This window comes from Calonectris borealis, chromosome 36, assembly GCF_964195595.1.
Source record: "Calonectris borealis chromosome 36, bCalBor7.hap1.2, whole genome shotgun sequence".
NCBI lineage: Eukaryota > Metazoa > Chordata > Aves > Procellariiformes > Procellariidae > Calonectris > Calonectris borealis.
This window is the reverse complement of record NC_134347.1, coordinates 177,812-191,045: the sequence shown is the minus strand read 5'-3', so window position 1 is coordinate 191,045 and position 13,234 is coordinate 177,812. Positions and strand designations below refer to the sequence as shown.

Here is a 13,234-nt window from a genome sequence, read left to right as displayed (position 1 = left end):
TTTCTATAGGGGATCTATGGGGCTGGGGGAGGTATGGGGGGTTTCTATGGGGCTGGGGGAGGTATGGGGGGTTTCTATAGGGGATCTATGGGGCTGGGGGAGGTATGGGGGGTTTCTATGGGGCTGGGGGAGGTATGGGGGGTTTCTATAGGGGATCTATGGGGCTGGGGGGGTTCTGTGGGGCTGGGTGGAGGTATGGGGGGTTTCTATAGGGGATCTATGGGGCTGGGGGGGTTCTGTGGGGCTGGGGGAGGTATGGGGGGTTTCTATAGGGGCTCTATAGGGCTGGGGAGGTCGTATAGGGTGTCTATGGGGCTGACTGGAGTTATGGGGGGGTCCTATAGAGACTCTGTGGGGCTGGGGGGGTCCTATAGGGTCTCTATGGGTCTGGGGGTTCTATAGGGGCTCTATAGGGCTGGGGGGGTTCTATAGAGTCTCTGTAGGGCTGGGGGGGGTTCTATAGGGGCTCTATAGGGCTGCGGGGGGGTCTATAGGGTCTCTATGGGTCTGGGGGTTCTATAGGGGCTCTATAGGGCTGGGGGGGTTCTATAGAGTCTCTGTAGGGCTGGGGGGGGTTCTATAGGGGCTCTATAGGGCTGCGGGGGGGTCTATAGGGTCTCTATGGGTCTGGGGGGTTCAATGGGGCTGGGAGGGGCCTGGGGGGTCCCCCCATGACATCATGGAGGCGGAGCTGAAACTCGATCGTTTATTGGCCGGCAAGGTTGAGGGAGGGGCAGCCTCGTAGCCAATCGGCAGCTGCCTTGGCACAATGCTGCTGGCTCAGTCCCTCCGATTGGTTGCTCGCCCAGCCAATGGGGAGGGGGAAGCGGGGGGAGCCAGCCCGCCATTGGCTGTCGCCCAGCAACAGCCATGACGTCAGCAAGCTCCTGCATCCCCACAGCTTGGGAGCCTCTTGCCGCAGCCAATCAGAAACGAGGAGACAGCCACCCCTCTTTCTCATTGGCTGCTGCCTTCACCGCCGCGACCCAACCAGGGCCCAGCGTACAGGCAGCCCTCTACCCCTATTGGCCAGGAACTCGACCAATAGGGGAAGGAGGGGGCGGGCTAGGGGGAAGCTCCACCTCTTAAAGGGGCAATGTCCGCAGTGGGGGGAGGGGGGCCCAACACCGGGGTCCCCTCGCAGGGAGCGGGGGGGGGATGTTGGGGTCCCCCCGCCGGGGCGCTGGGGGGGTCCCCCCGCCGCGGGGGGTCCCTCAGAGCGCCATGGCCCCCCAGCCGAGGATGAGGAGGGTCCCCCCCAGGGGGGCGGCGCGGTTGAGGCCGGGGTCCCCGCTCAGGCCGTGGTAGTAGAGAGGGAGGCAGAAGAGCCCGATCCCGGCGCAGAGCAGGGACCCGGCCTGGGGGGAGGGGGTGGTCAGGGAGATGGGGGGGTGGGGGAGGGGGGAGGGGGGGAGGGGACGCACGCACCAGGGCGGGGCGGCGGCAGTGGGGGGCGGCGAGCAGCGCCAGGCTGTGCAGGAGGTGGAACCGGTTCGCCGTCTCGTAGAGCTGCGGGGGGGGGGAGGGGGGAGACACGGATAAATTGGGGGGGGGGCGGCGGGGGGGGAATCAGGGAAGGGGGAGGGGCCAGGCGTCCTGGCCCCGCCCCCCCCCACAACTCACCTCCTTCTGGTACTCGTCCCGGTCGCTGCGGCGGAGGCCTGGGGGGGGGGGGGTGGTGTCAGTCACGGGCGGGCAACGACCCCCCAGGTTCCCTCAGACCCCCCCCCTCGGGCCCGGTTCCCCCCCGGTCCGGCCCTCCTGGGTCCCGGTGTGCGACCCCCCCCGGCCCCCGTGTCCCCCCCCCCGGGGCCGGTGACCCCCCCCCGGGGCCGGTGACACCTCCCCCCCAGGCCCGGTGTCCCCCCCCCCGGCCCCACCGTGGGCCCCGTAGGCCGCAGCCGAGACGGCGGCAGCGCCGCTGACGGCCCCGACCCTCGCCCACACTCCCGCCATCTCCCTTCGCTTCCGCTTCCGCTTCCGGGACACGCCCCCCCACACACACCGCCCTCCCCCCCCATCCCCGGTCACCATTGGCGAAACGGCGCGTCGCTCCGGCGGAGAACGTCCAATGGGAGCGCGGCGGAGGGACCCGCCTCCCGTCGGCAGGTGAGGGAGGGCAGAGCGCCCCCTGCCGGCCCCGACGGGGAACACCCCCCCTACCACCACCACCGGGACCCCCCCGGGGGGGACCCCGGCCTCCGGGACGCCCCCCCCGCGGTGTTTACTGTAGGGTCGCGCCGCCCCGCGGTGCCACGGACCGTGTCCCCCCCACCCCAAAAAAAGAAGGCACCCGGGACCCCCCCACCCCCTCCCCGCAGAGCACCCAGGCGGCCGGGACCCCCCATCCCCCCCCCCCTCCGGGTGGGGGTGGGGGCGGCCGGGCCGGGCGGTACCGGGGGCGGTGCGGGGGGGGGATGGGGGGGGGCCCGGTCGGCGCCGCCCCCCGGAGGCGGCTCCCGGTTCCCGCAGCCGCTCCCGGCGGGAGGGACCAAGGCGGCCGCTCCCGGCTCGGCTCGGCCCGGCCCCGCCCGCCGCCATGGCCCGGCCCCGGCCCCGGTACCGGCCCGGCCCCCCCCGCCCCCCCCGCCGATAGGCCCGGCCCAGGTAAGCACCGACCCCCCGAACGCCTTGGGTGCCCCCCCATCCCCCCACACACACCCGGGGTGGGGGAGGGGGCGCTCGGGTCCCCGGGATGATGGATGGGGGGGGGAGGGGCGCTCGGGCCCTGGGGATGGGGGAGATGGGGGGGGGGTCCTGGGGATGATGGATGGATTGGGGGGGGGGGGGCGTCCCCGCCAGGATGGTGCGGGGGGGGGGAGGGATGGGGGGAGCCCGCACGCCTGGGTGTCCCCTCCCCCCCCCGTGGGCCCCCAAACGGAGGAGGGGGGCGAGGGGAGGCCCCGTCTGCGAGGCCTGGGGGGGGAAGGGGGGGGGGCCGGGTCCGCTATCGGCACCGAATTGGGGGGGGGGGGGGGGATGCTGGAAGTGGGGTGCGGGGGGCGGGGGGCGGGCCCTGGGGTGGGGCGATGGGGTGGGGGTCGGACGCCGGGGGTCCCCCCCCCGCCCCCCCCGGGTCCCCCGGCCGCGGGAGGAGGCAGGATGCCGGCCGGAACTCCGGTTGCCAGGGCGACGCTCCGGGCTCCGTTGCCACGGCAACGTGGGGGGGGGACCCCACATCCCCCCCCTCCCCCCCCCCTCAGCAGTTCGGGGGGGGATGGGGGCAGGGGGTGCCGGGGGGGTGGGGGTGCTTGGGGAGTTTTTGGGGTCCCTGGGGGGGGGGGCTCCCCGGGGGGGTTGGAGCCCCCCACTAACGGTTTCTTCTGCTTCTTCTTCTCTACCCCCCCCAACCCCCCCCCGGTCCATCCCTCTCCCCTCCCCCCTTCCCATCATCCCTCCGTGTGTCCCCCCCACCCGTCTGTCTGTCCCCCCCTGTTCCCCCCGTGTGTCCCCCCATCCTTCCCCCTTGTCCCTGTGTCCACCCCCCCATGTCCGTCCATGTCCCCCTGCGCCCCCTGTGTCCCCCTGTGCCCCCCGTGACCCCCTGCACCCCCCCGTGACCCTGTGACCCCCTGTGACCCCACAACCCCCCATCCCCCAATATCCCCCATGTCCCCCCATAATCCCCCATCTCCCCTGCCCCCCCATCCCCCCTGTGCCCCCCCCGCCCCCCCCCAGCCCCACCATGGCACACCCCCTCCCCAGCACCCCGTAGCCCCCCCCATCCCCCCGCCGCCCCCCCACCCCCCACCCCCACCCCCCGCCATGCCGCCCCCGCCGCTGGCGCTGGCCCTGGCCCTGGCGCTCTGGGCCCCCCCCGGCGCCCCCCAACCGCCGCCGCCCCCCCCTGCCGCCGCCGCTGGGGGTGGGGACCCCCCCCCGGACCCCCGTTTCCCGGTGGTGCCCACCCAATACGGGCGGTTACGGGGGGGCTCGCCGGGACCTCAGCAACGAGCTGCTGGGGCCGGTTCAAGCTTTTTTAGGGGTGCCCTACGCCGCCCCCCCCCTGGGGCCCCGCCGCTGGGCCCCCCCGGAAGCGCCGGCCGCTTGGGGGGGGGTGCGGGACGCCACCGCCTTCGCCCCCGCCTGCCCCCAAAACCTGCGGGGGGGCCCCCCCCCCTCATGCTGCCCCTCTGGCTCAGCGACAACCTGGAGGCCGGCCGGCGCCTACGTGGCGGCGCAGAGCGAGGACTGTCTGTACCTCAACCTCTACGTCCCCACCGAGGACGGTACGGCCGGGCGGGGCCGGGCGGGGCAGGGCGGGGCCGGGCGGGGCCGGGCGGGGCAGGGCGGGGCAGCTGGGTGGGGCAGGGAGGGGTGGGGAGGGGCAGGGTGCAGAGGGACGGGCAGGGATGGGGAGGGCGAGGACTGTCTGTACCTCAACCTCTACGTCCCCACCGAGGACGGTACGGCCGGGCGGGGCTGGGCAGGGCAGGGCGGGGCAGGGCGGGGCAGCTGGGTGGGGCAAGGAGGGGCGGGGAGGGGTGGGGAGGGGCAGGGTGCAGAGGGACAGGGAGGGCGAGGACTGTCTGTACCTCAACCTTGACGTCCCATTGGAGGATGGTAGGGGATGGGCGGGACAGGGCGGGGGCAGGGCGGGGCAGGGCGGGGCAGCTGGGTGGGGCAGGGAGGGGCGGGGAGGGGTGGGGAGTGGCAGGGTGCAGAGGGAGGGGCAGGGACGGGGAGGGCGAGGACTTTCTGTGCCTCCGCCTCGACATCCCATTGGAGGATGGTACGGCCGGCGGGGCAGGGCGGGGCAGGGGCGGGCAGCTGGGTGAGGCAGGGAGGGGTGGGGGAAGGGCAGGATGCAGAGGGACAGGGAGGGCGAGGACTGTCTGTGCCTCCACCTCTACGTCCCTTGGAGGATGGTAGGGATGGGCGGGGCCGGGCGGGGCAGGGCGGGGCAGAGGGTGGGGCTGGGAGGGGTGGGGAGGGGCTGGGATGCAGCGGGATGGGCAGGGCGAGGACTGCCTCAATCTCAATCCATACGTCCCATTGGAGGATGGCAGGGATGGGCGGGGCCAGGCGGGGATGGGCGGGGCCAGGCGGGGATGGGCAGGGCAAGGTGGGGAGGGTCAGGACGGGGCACAAGGAAAGGGCCGGCCCCCCGCCCCAAGGAGGGAGGAAATGGGGGAGGAAAAGAAAGAAATTGGGCAAATTTGGGCAGGAATGGGGAATTGGGAATGGGGAGGAAAAAGGGGGAATTTGGGCAAATTTGGGGGGGGGAATGGGGGGGGTTGAGAAACGGGGTGGAAAATAGGGGATTTGGGCAAAGTGGCGTGGGAAGGGGGGGGAGGGGCAGCCTCTGCTGCAGCCGCTGGTGCCACCCGAGGGTGGTAAAACGGGGTGAAAGGTGGGGGAAACGGGCAAAATTGGGCTGAAAATGGGGAAATTAGAAAACGGGGCAAAATCCAGCAAAATTGGGCAAAAAATGGTGGGAAAGTGGGCGGAGGAGGGGATGGGCTCTGCCCTGGCCTCTGTGCACCCCCCGGGGGGGGTAAACGGGGGGAAAACGGAGGAAATGGGCAAATTCTTGCGGAAAAGGGGGGGAATTGGGAAACGGGGTGAAAACCCGCAGATTTGGGCAAAATCGGGCAAGTTGGGGGCTGGGGAACGGGGCGAGATGGGGGGGGTGGGGACGACCCCCCCCCTCCCCCGCGGCCAGACGCCTGGGTCCCCGCCCGGCCCCTCCCCCCACCGGACGCGGGGTCCCTGCGCTGGAGCCGCCCCCCCCTCCCCCCCCGGCGCCATCAGCCCCCGCCCCTGCGTCCGTCTGTCCGTCCCGCCGCCCTCCACCCCCACCCATCCCCACGTCCATCCCGCTGCCCTCCACCCCCACCCATGCCCACGTCCATCCGACGTCCTCCACCCATCCTGACGTCCTCCACCCATCCCCACGTCCATCCCGACGTCCTCCACCCATCCCCACGTCCATCCCGACGTCCTCCACCCATCCCGACATCCATCCGACGTCCTCCACCCATCCCCACGTCCATCCCAACATCCTCCACCCATCCTGACGTCCTCCACCCATCCCCACGTCCATCCCGACATCCTCCACCCATCCTGATGTCCATCCCGACGTCCTCCACCCATCCCCACGTCCATCCCGACGTCCTCCACCCATCCTGACATCCATCCCGACGTCCTCCACCCATCCCGACGTCCATCCCGACGTCCTCCACCCATCCTGACTTCCATCCCAACGTCCTCCACCATCCCGACGTCCATCCCGACGTCCTCCACCCATCCCGACATCCATCCCGACGTCCTCCACCCATCCCCACGTCCATCCCGACGTCCTCCACCCATCCCGACGTCCTCCACCCATCCCCACGTCCATCCCGACGTCCTCCACCCATCCCCACGTCCATCCCGACGTCCTCCACCCATCCTGACTTCCATCCCGACGTCCTCCACCCATCCCACGTCCATCCCGACGTCCATCCCTCCTTCCACACCACCCCCGGCCCCATTTTTGGGCCCTCCCCCACCCCCGTTCTTGCCCCATTTTACCGGGCCCCGCCGCTGTCTTTTTTCCTGCTCTTTCCCCGTTTCGGGGGCAGGGCGCTGCTTTTGTTGGGGTTTTTTTGGTGTTTTTTTTTTCCCAATTATTTTTTTGCCTTTTCCCCCGCCCCCCCGCCCCTCCCCCGCCCCCGTTTCGCTCCTTTTGGGCCCCCCCAATTTTTCCCTCCTTTTCTTCCCTTGGTCCAGGTTTGCTCGCGAAAAAGCGCGAGGACGGCGCGGCCGGCGGCCCCCCCCCGGACGCAGGTAGTTTTGGTGCATGTTCCTCCGGTTTTGGGCAAAACAGTTTTTTTTCTGGTTCTTTCGGGGTTTTTTGGGGTTTTTTTTCCCTCCCTTCTCCCCCCATCCCCTCCCCCCCCCCTTTTCTTTCTTTCTTCCCGGGGCCGCGGGTCGTCGTCCCCCCCCCTCCCCCTCCCCCATGCTTTTGGGGGGGGGGTCGCCCCCTCCCCCCCCCCTTTTTGGCTGCCTCTTTTGGTTCTTTTTCTCTTTTTTGGTGGTTTTTTTGCTTTTGTTGTTGTTGGTTTTGCTGGTTTTGCTTCTTTTCGGGGGGTTTGGGGGTGAGTTTTTTGGTTTTTTGGTGTTTTGGTGGTTTTTTTGGTGGTTTTTTTGGTTTTTGGTTTTTTTTTTTTTTTTGGACACGCCCCTCTCCCCTCCCCCCCCCCTGCCCCCCCGCCCCCCCCCCATCCCGGACGCCGGGGTCCCCCCACCCCCGGTCTCATCCCCGTGTCCCGCCCCCCCCCCCCACCCCGGACGCCGGGGTCCCCCCCCCGCCCTTGCTCATCATCGTTAAAGCAGCGTTAATGAGGCCCCGTTGCCGTGGTGACGGAGGTGACCTAGAAACGAGGGGATTGGGGGGGGCACGTTGCCATGGAAACAGGCCGGGGGGGGGCCCCCCCGGTGACCCCCAACTCCTGACCGCGCCCCCTCCCCCCCCAAAAGCTCCAGCCTGTGACCTCTGACCCCAGCTGTCACCTCTGACCCCTCCCCCAGCACCGGGGAGAGGGGGGGGTCCCCAAAGTGACATGGGGGGCATGTGGGGGTCCCTGGTGCTGGGAGGGGGGGATGTCCCCAAGGGGGTCCCCGGTGTTTTGGGGGTCCCCAATAAGGGTCCCCAAGGGGGTCCCCATGGTGCCAGGGATGTCCCAAGCCCGGGGGGTGCCCCTGACCCACCCCCCCGACCCCCGCCCCCCCCACCCCCCCAGACATCCGGGACAGCGGGAAGAAGCCGGTGATGCTCTTCCTCCACGGCGGCTCCTACATGGAGGGGACGGGGAACATGTTCGACGGCAGCGTCCTGGCGGCCTACGGCAACGTCATCGTCGTCACCATGAACTACCGCCTGGGCGTCCTCGGTACGGGGCAACGGGGGACAGGGCTTGGGCCTGGGGACAGCACGGAGAACCTCCCGGGGGACAGGGGTTGGGCGTGGGGACACCATGGAGAACCTCCATGGGGTCATGGGTTGGGCGTGGGGTCATGGGGACACCACAGAGAACCTCCTTGGGGACATGGGTTGGGCATGGGGACGTGGGGACACCATGGAGAACCTCCCTGGGGTCATGGGTTGGGCGTGGGGACATGGGGACAGCATGGAGAACCTCCTTGGGGTCATGGGTTGGGCGTGGGGTCATGGGGACACCACAGAGAACCTCCCTGGGGTCATGGGTTGGGCGTGGGGTCATGGGGACACCACAGAGAACCTCCCTGGGGTCATGGGTTGGGCGTGGGGACATGGGGACACCATGGAGAACCTCCCTGGGGTCATGGGTTGGGCGTGGGGTCATGGGGACGCCACAGAGAACCTCCTTGGGGACATGGGTTGGGCGTGGGGACGTGGGGACACCATGGAGAACCTCCCTGCGGACATGCGTTGGGCGTGGGGACATGGGGACACCACAGAGAACCTCCCTGCGGACATGCGTTGGACACAGGGACATGGGGACACCATGGAGAACCTCCTTGGGGACATGGGTTGGGCATGGGGACATGGGGACACCATGGAGAACCTCCCTGCGGACATGCGTTGGGCGTGGGGACATGGGGACACCATGGAGAACCTCCTTGGGGTCATGGGTTGGGTGTGGGGACATGGGGACACCATGGAGAACCTCCCTGCGGACATGCGTTGGACACAGGGACATGGGACACCATGGAGAACCTCCTTGGGGTTATGGGTTGGGCGTGGAGACATGGGGACACCATGGAGAACCTCCTTGGGGTCATGGGTTGGGTGTGGGGTCATGGGGACACCACAGAGAACCTCCTTGGGGTCATGGGTTGGGCGTGGGGACACCATGGAGAACCTCCCTGGGGACATGGGTTGGGTGTGGGGATATGGGGGCACCATGGCCTACTGCTTTGATGACCTGGTCCGTGGGGGAGGACATCTCCCCACGTGTCCCCGTGTCCCCGCAGGCTTCCTGAGCACAGGGGACCAGGCAGCGAAGGGCAACTACGGGCTCCTGGACCAGATCCAGGCGCTGCGGTGGCTCAACGAGAACGTGGGGCACTTTGGGGGTGACCCCCAGCGCATCACCATCTTCGGCTCCGGCGCCGGCGCCGCCTGCGTCAGCCTCCTCATCCTCTCCCACCACTCTGAAGGTATCTCCCCCCCGTTCCCGGGGGCCCCCACATCACACTGGGGACCCCAAATCCTCCAGGAACCCCCTGAATCCCCTGGTGGGACTCCATCCCCATGTGCCCACCACCTCCCTTGTGCCCACATCCTGGTGGGACTCCATCCCCACGTCCCCACCATGTCCCCATGTCCACACAGCCTGGTGGGACTCCATCCCCACGTCCCCCCCACCCCGGCTGACGCCCAGGTCCCACAGGTCTCTTCCAGAAGGCCATCGCGCAGAGCGGGACGGCCATCTCCAGCTGGTCGGTCAACTACCAGCCGCTGAAGTACACGCGGCTGCTGGCGGCCAAGGTGGGCTGCGAACGGGCGGACACGGGGGCGGCGGTGGAGTGCCTGCGACGTCAACCCTTCCGCGCCTTGGTGGACCAGGACGTCCAACCCGCCCGCTACCACGTGGCCTTCGGGCCGGTGGTGGACGGTGACGTGGTGCCCGATGACCCCGAGATCCTGATGCAACAGGGCGAGTTCCTCAACTACGACATCCTCATCGGCGTCAACCAGGGCGAGGGGCTGAAGTTCGTGGAGGACTCGCTGGAGAGCGAGGACGGCATCTCCGCCTCCTACTTTGACTTCACCGTCTCCAACTTTGTGGACAACCTCTACGGTTACCCCGAGGGGAAGGACATCCTGCGGGAGACCATCAAGTTCATGTACACGGATTGGGCCGACCGGGATAACGGGGAGATGAGGCGTAAGACGTTGCTGGCCCTCTTCACCGACCACCAATGGGTGGCCCCGGCAGTGGCCACGGCCAAGCTCCACGCCGAGTACCAGTCGCCCGTCTACTTCTACACCTTCTACCACCACTGCCAGACGGACGCGCGGCCCGAGTGGGCGGACGCGGCCCACGGGGACGAGATCCCCTACGTCTTCGGGGTGCCCATGGTGGGCGCCACCGATCTCTTCCCTGCAACTTCTCCAAGAACGACGTGATGCTCAGCGCCGTCGTCATGACCTACTGGACCAACTTCGCCAAGACCGGGTGGGTGGGGACGCTGGGGGGGTGGGGACGTGGTGAACGGGATCATGGGGGGTGGGGGAATGGAGGCGTGTCCCTGCGTCCTGGTGGGACTCCATCCCCACATCCCCGCCACGTCCCTGCACCCTGGTGGAACTCCATCCCCACGTCCCCACCACATCAAGGGGAATGAGGACATGGAAGATGCAGAGATGGGGGGACAGGAGAATGGGGATGTGGGGACATGGGGGCACAGGGGGACTTGGGGGATGGGGACAGAGGGATGGATGGATGTGTGCATGGATGGGTGGGTGGGTGGGTGGGTGGGTGGTTGGGTGGTTGATTGAGTGGTTGGTTGAGTGGTTGGGTGGATGGGTGGTTGGTTGAGTCGTCGGTTGGTTGAGTCGTCGGTTGGTTGAGTCGTTGGTTGGTTGAGTCATTGGTTGGCTGGGTGGTTGGTTGGCTGGGTGGGTGGTTGGTTGGGTGGTTGGGTGGCTGGGTGGTTGGTTGGGTGGTTGGTTGGGTGGTTGGGTGGCTGGGTGGGTGGTTGGGTGGGTGGTTGGTTGGGTGGTTGGGTGGCTGGGTGGGTGGTTGATTGGGTGGTTGGTTGGGTGGTTGGGTGGTTGGGTGGTTGGTTGGGTGGTTGGCTGGGTGGTTGGGTGGTTGGTTGGGTGGGTGGTTGGTTGGGTGGTTGGCTGGGTGGTTGGGTGGGTGGTTGGTTGGCTGGGTGGGTGGTTGGCTGGTCAGATGGATGAAGGCGTGGACGGAGGGGTGGGTGGCTGAAGCTCCCTCCAGCTCTCATCACCGCCTCCCCCCCGCCCCCGCAGGGACCCCAACCAGCCGGTCCCGCAGGACACCAAGTTCATCCACACGAAGCCCAACCGCTTCGAGGAGGTGGTGTGGACCCGCTTCGACGGGAAGGACAAGCGCTACCTCCACATCGGCCTCAAGCCCCGCGTCCGCGACCACTACCGGGCCAACAAGGTGGCCTTCTGGCTGGAGCTCGTCCCCCACCTCCACAACCTCCACCAGCTCCCCCACGCCTCCACCACCACCCGTCTGCCCCCCCCAGCCGGCGCCGGACCTCCTCGTCGGCCACCCGCCACCCGTCGCCCCCCCGCCCCTTCCCCGCCGCCCCCCGAGGAAGAGGAGGAACCCGACGGGGGGGGTCGTCGTCGCTTCGCCCCCTTCCCCGGGGACTCGCGGGACTACTCCACCGAGCTGAGCGTCACCGTGGCGGTGGGGCCTCCCTCCTCTTCCTCAACATCCTGGCCTTCGCCGCCCTCTACTACAAGCGGGACAAGCGACCCCCCGAAGGACGGGGGGCCCCCGGCGCCTCAGCCCCCCCCCAACCCGGGGGGCCCCCAATGATCTCTTGGGTCACGGGGGGCGGAGGAAGAATTGGTCTCGCTGCAGTTGAAGCACCCCGAGAGGGGGTGGGGGTGGGGGGTGGGGGGGACCCCCCTGAAGCCGCCCTGCGTCCCCCCGCCGGACCCCCGGACTACACCCTGGCTTTGCGGCGAGCCCCCGAGGACGTCCCGCTCATGACACCCAACACCATCACCATGGTGCCGGGGGGGTTGCCCACCCTGCACCCCTTCGGGCCCCCTTCCCCCCGGCCACAACAGCACCCTGCCCCACCCCCACTCCACCACCCGCGTATAGTCGGCTTAGCCCCACCCCCCACCCCCCCAACCCCCCGATACCGGGGTCCCCCCGAGCAGAGGAACCCCCACACACACCTTGGGGGGGGGGGGGGGCGGGGGCCCACCCGGATGTCTGGGTCCCCCCCGGGGGTGTTGCGGGGTGAGACCCGCCCTCCCCCACCCGCCTGCTTACGTCCCCACCTGGACGCCTGGGTCCGCTGAAGAGGTAATGGGGACCCCCCCGCCCCCCCCCATGGACACGTGGGGATGCTGAAGACGCATGGGGACCCCCAACCCCCCCCGCCCCCCTCCCGGACGCCTGGGTCCCCCGAAGACGCATGGGAAACCGCCCCCCCCCCCGACCCTGGACGCCTGGGTCCCCTGAAGACATGGGGGGGGGACACGGCACCCACCCCCCGCAACGCCTGGGTCCCCTGAATATCGTGGGGACCCCCCCACCCTGGATGTCCTGCTCCTCTGAAACAGCATGGGGGTGGCCCCCGCCCCCCCCCCCAGAACTCCTGGGTCCCCCGCAGAGGCGGGGGGGAGGGGGGGCCTCCCCATCACCTGCATCCCCGGGGGAGGGGGACACCTGAGTCCCCCGGGTGGGGCACTTTGGGGGGCCCCCCCCCTGCCACCCCCGTCACCGTTGCATGTTCCCGACCCGGCGGTGGGAAATGAGTCAAAACCCGCCAAAATGAGGAAAAACCGAGGTCCAGTGGGGGGGGGGGAGGGGTGCTGCCACCCCCCCCATCCCCCCCCGTCCCCCGGGGGGGCCCTGGCTCCCGTCCCCCCCTTTTTTCCCCCCTCCTTTTCTTTCTTTTGCGCTTTCTGTACAAAGAAAATTGTGCCAAACGCAGCAGTTTTGGGGTTCGGGGGGTCCCGGGCCCCCCCAGCCCCTCCCCCGCTGCCCCCCCGCCCCCCCCGTGCCAAGATGGCCGCCGGCGCCACCCGAGATGGCTGACGGGGACCAAGAGCGCGAGATGGCTGCCACTGCCCGGCTGGTCGCCGCGGCAACCTCGAGCATCTCCCGGTAGGCCGGTTGCCGCGGCGACCTCCAGCAAGGGGTACCACCGGACCAGTTGCCATGGCGACCTCCTCACTGGACCAGTTGCCACGGTGACCTCGTCACCGGGCCAGTTGCTGTGGCGACCTGGAGTATGGGGGTACCACCGGGCTGGTTGCCGGGGCGACCTCGTCACCAGGCCGGTCACCACGGCGACCTCATCCACGGCCTTTGACCTCGGCCCAGCCCGCTGCCGTGGCAACCGACCATCTCCACGGCGACCGCGGCCTACGGACACCGTCTCCCCAGCCAACCACCGGCCTGTTGCCATTGGCGACCCATCCCCGCTCCCAGTGACGGTTGCCACGGCGATGTCACCGGTTACCACGGAGACGCATCCCTGCCCGCCTGTCGCCATGGCGCCCGCAGCTGCCCTCCCCTCCCCTCCCCCCAACAAC

At 69.2% G+C, this 13,234-nt stretch overlaps 2 protein-coding genes across 2 annotated transcripts; one reads left to right on the top strand and one right to left on the bottom strand.

The window, feature by feature from the left end:
- Nucleotides 1–692: 692 nt before the first annotated feature.
- TMEM256 (transmembrane protein 256) lies at nt 693–1,991 on the bottom strand. The gene is made up of 4 exons (XM_075135092.1): nt 1,881–1,991; nt 1,624–1,661; nt 1,429–1,509; nt 693–1,358 (listed from the first exon to the last, which is right to left on the bottom strand). The coding sequence occupies exons 1-4, from the start codon at nt 1,954–1,956 to the stop codon at nt 1,215–1,217; spliced, it is 339 nt and encodes a 112-aa protein (XP_074991193.1). The 5' UTR covers nt 1,957–1,991; the 3' UTR covers nt 693–1,214.
- Nucleotides 1,992–6,719: 4,728 nt separating this feature from the next.
- LOC142074458 (neuroligin-2-like) lies at nt 6,720–11,923 on the top strand. The gene is given in 8 exon segments (XM_075135093.1): nt 6,720–6,771; nt 7,728–7,877; nt 8,941–9,126; nt 9,360–10,067; nt 10,070–10,148; nt 10,952–11,361; nt 11,364–11,725; nt 11,727–11,923. Coding segments are annotated over 7 exon segments (1,929 nt in total). The 5' UTR covers nt 6,720–6,771; nt 7,728–7,756; the 3' UTR covers nt 11,790–11,923.
- Nucleotides 11,924–13,234: the final 1,311 nt, after the last annotated feature.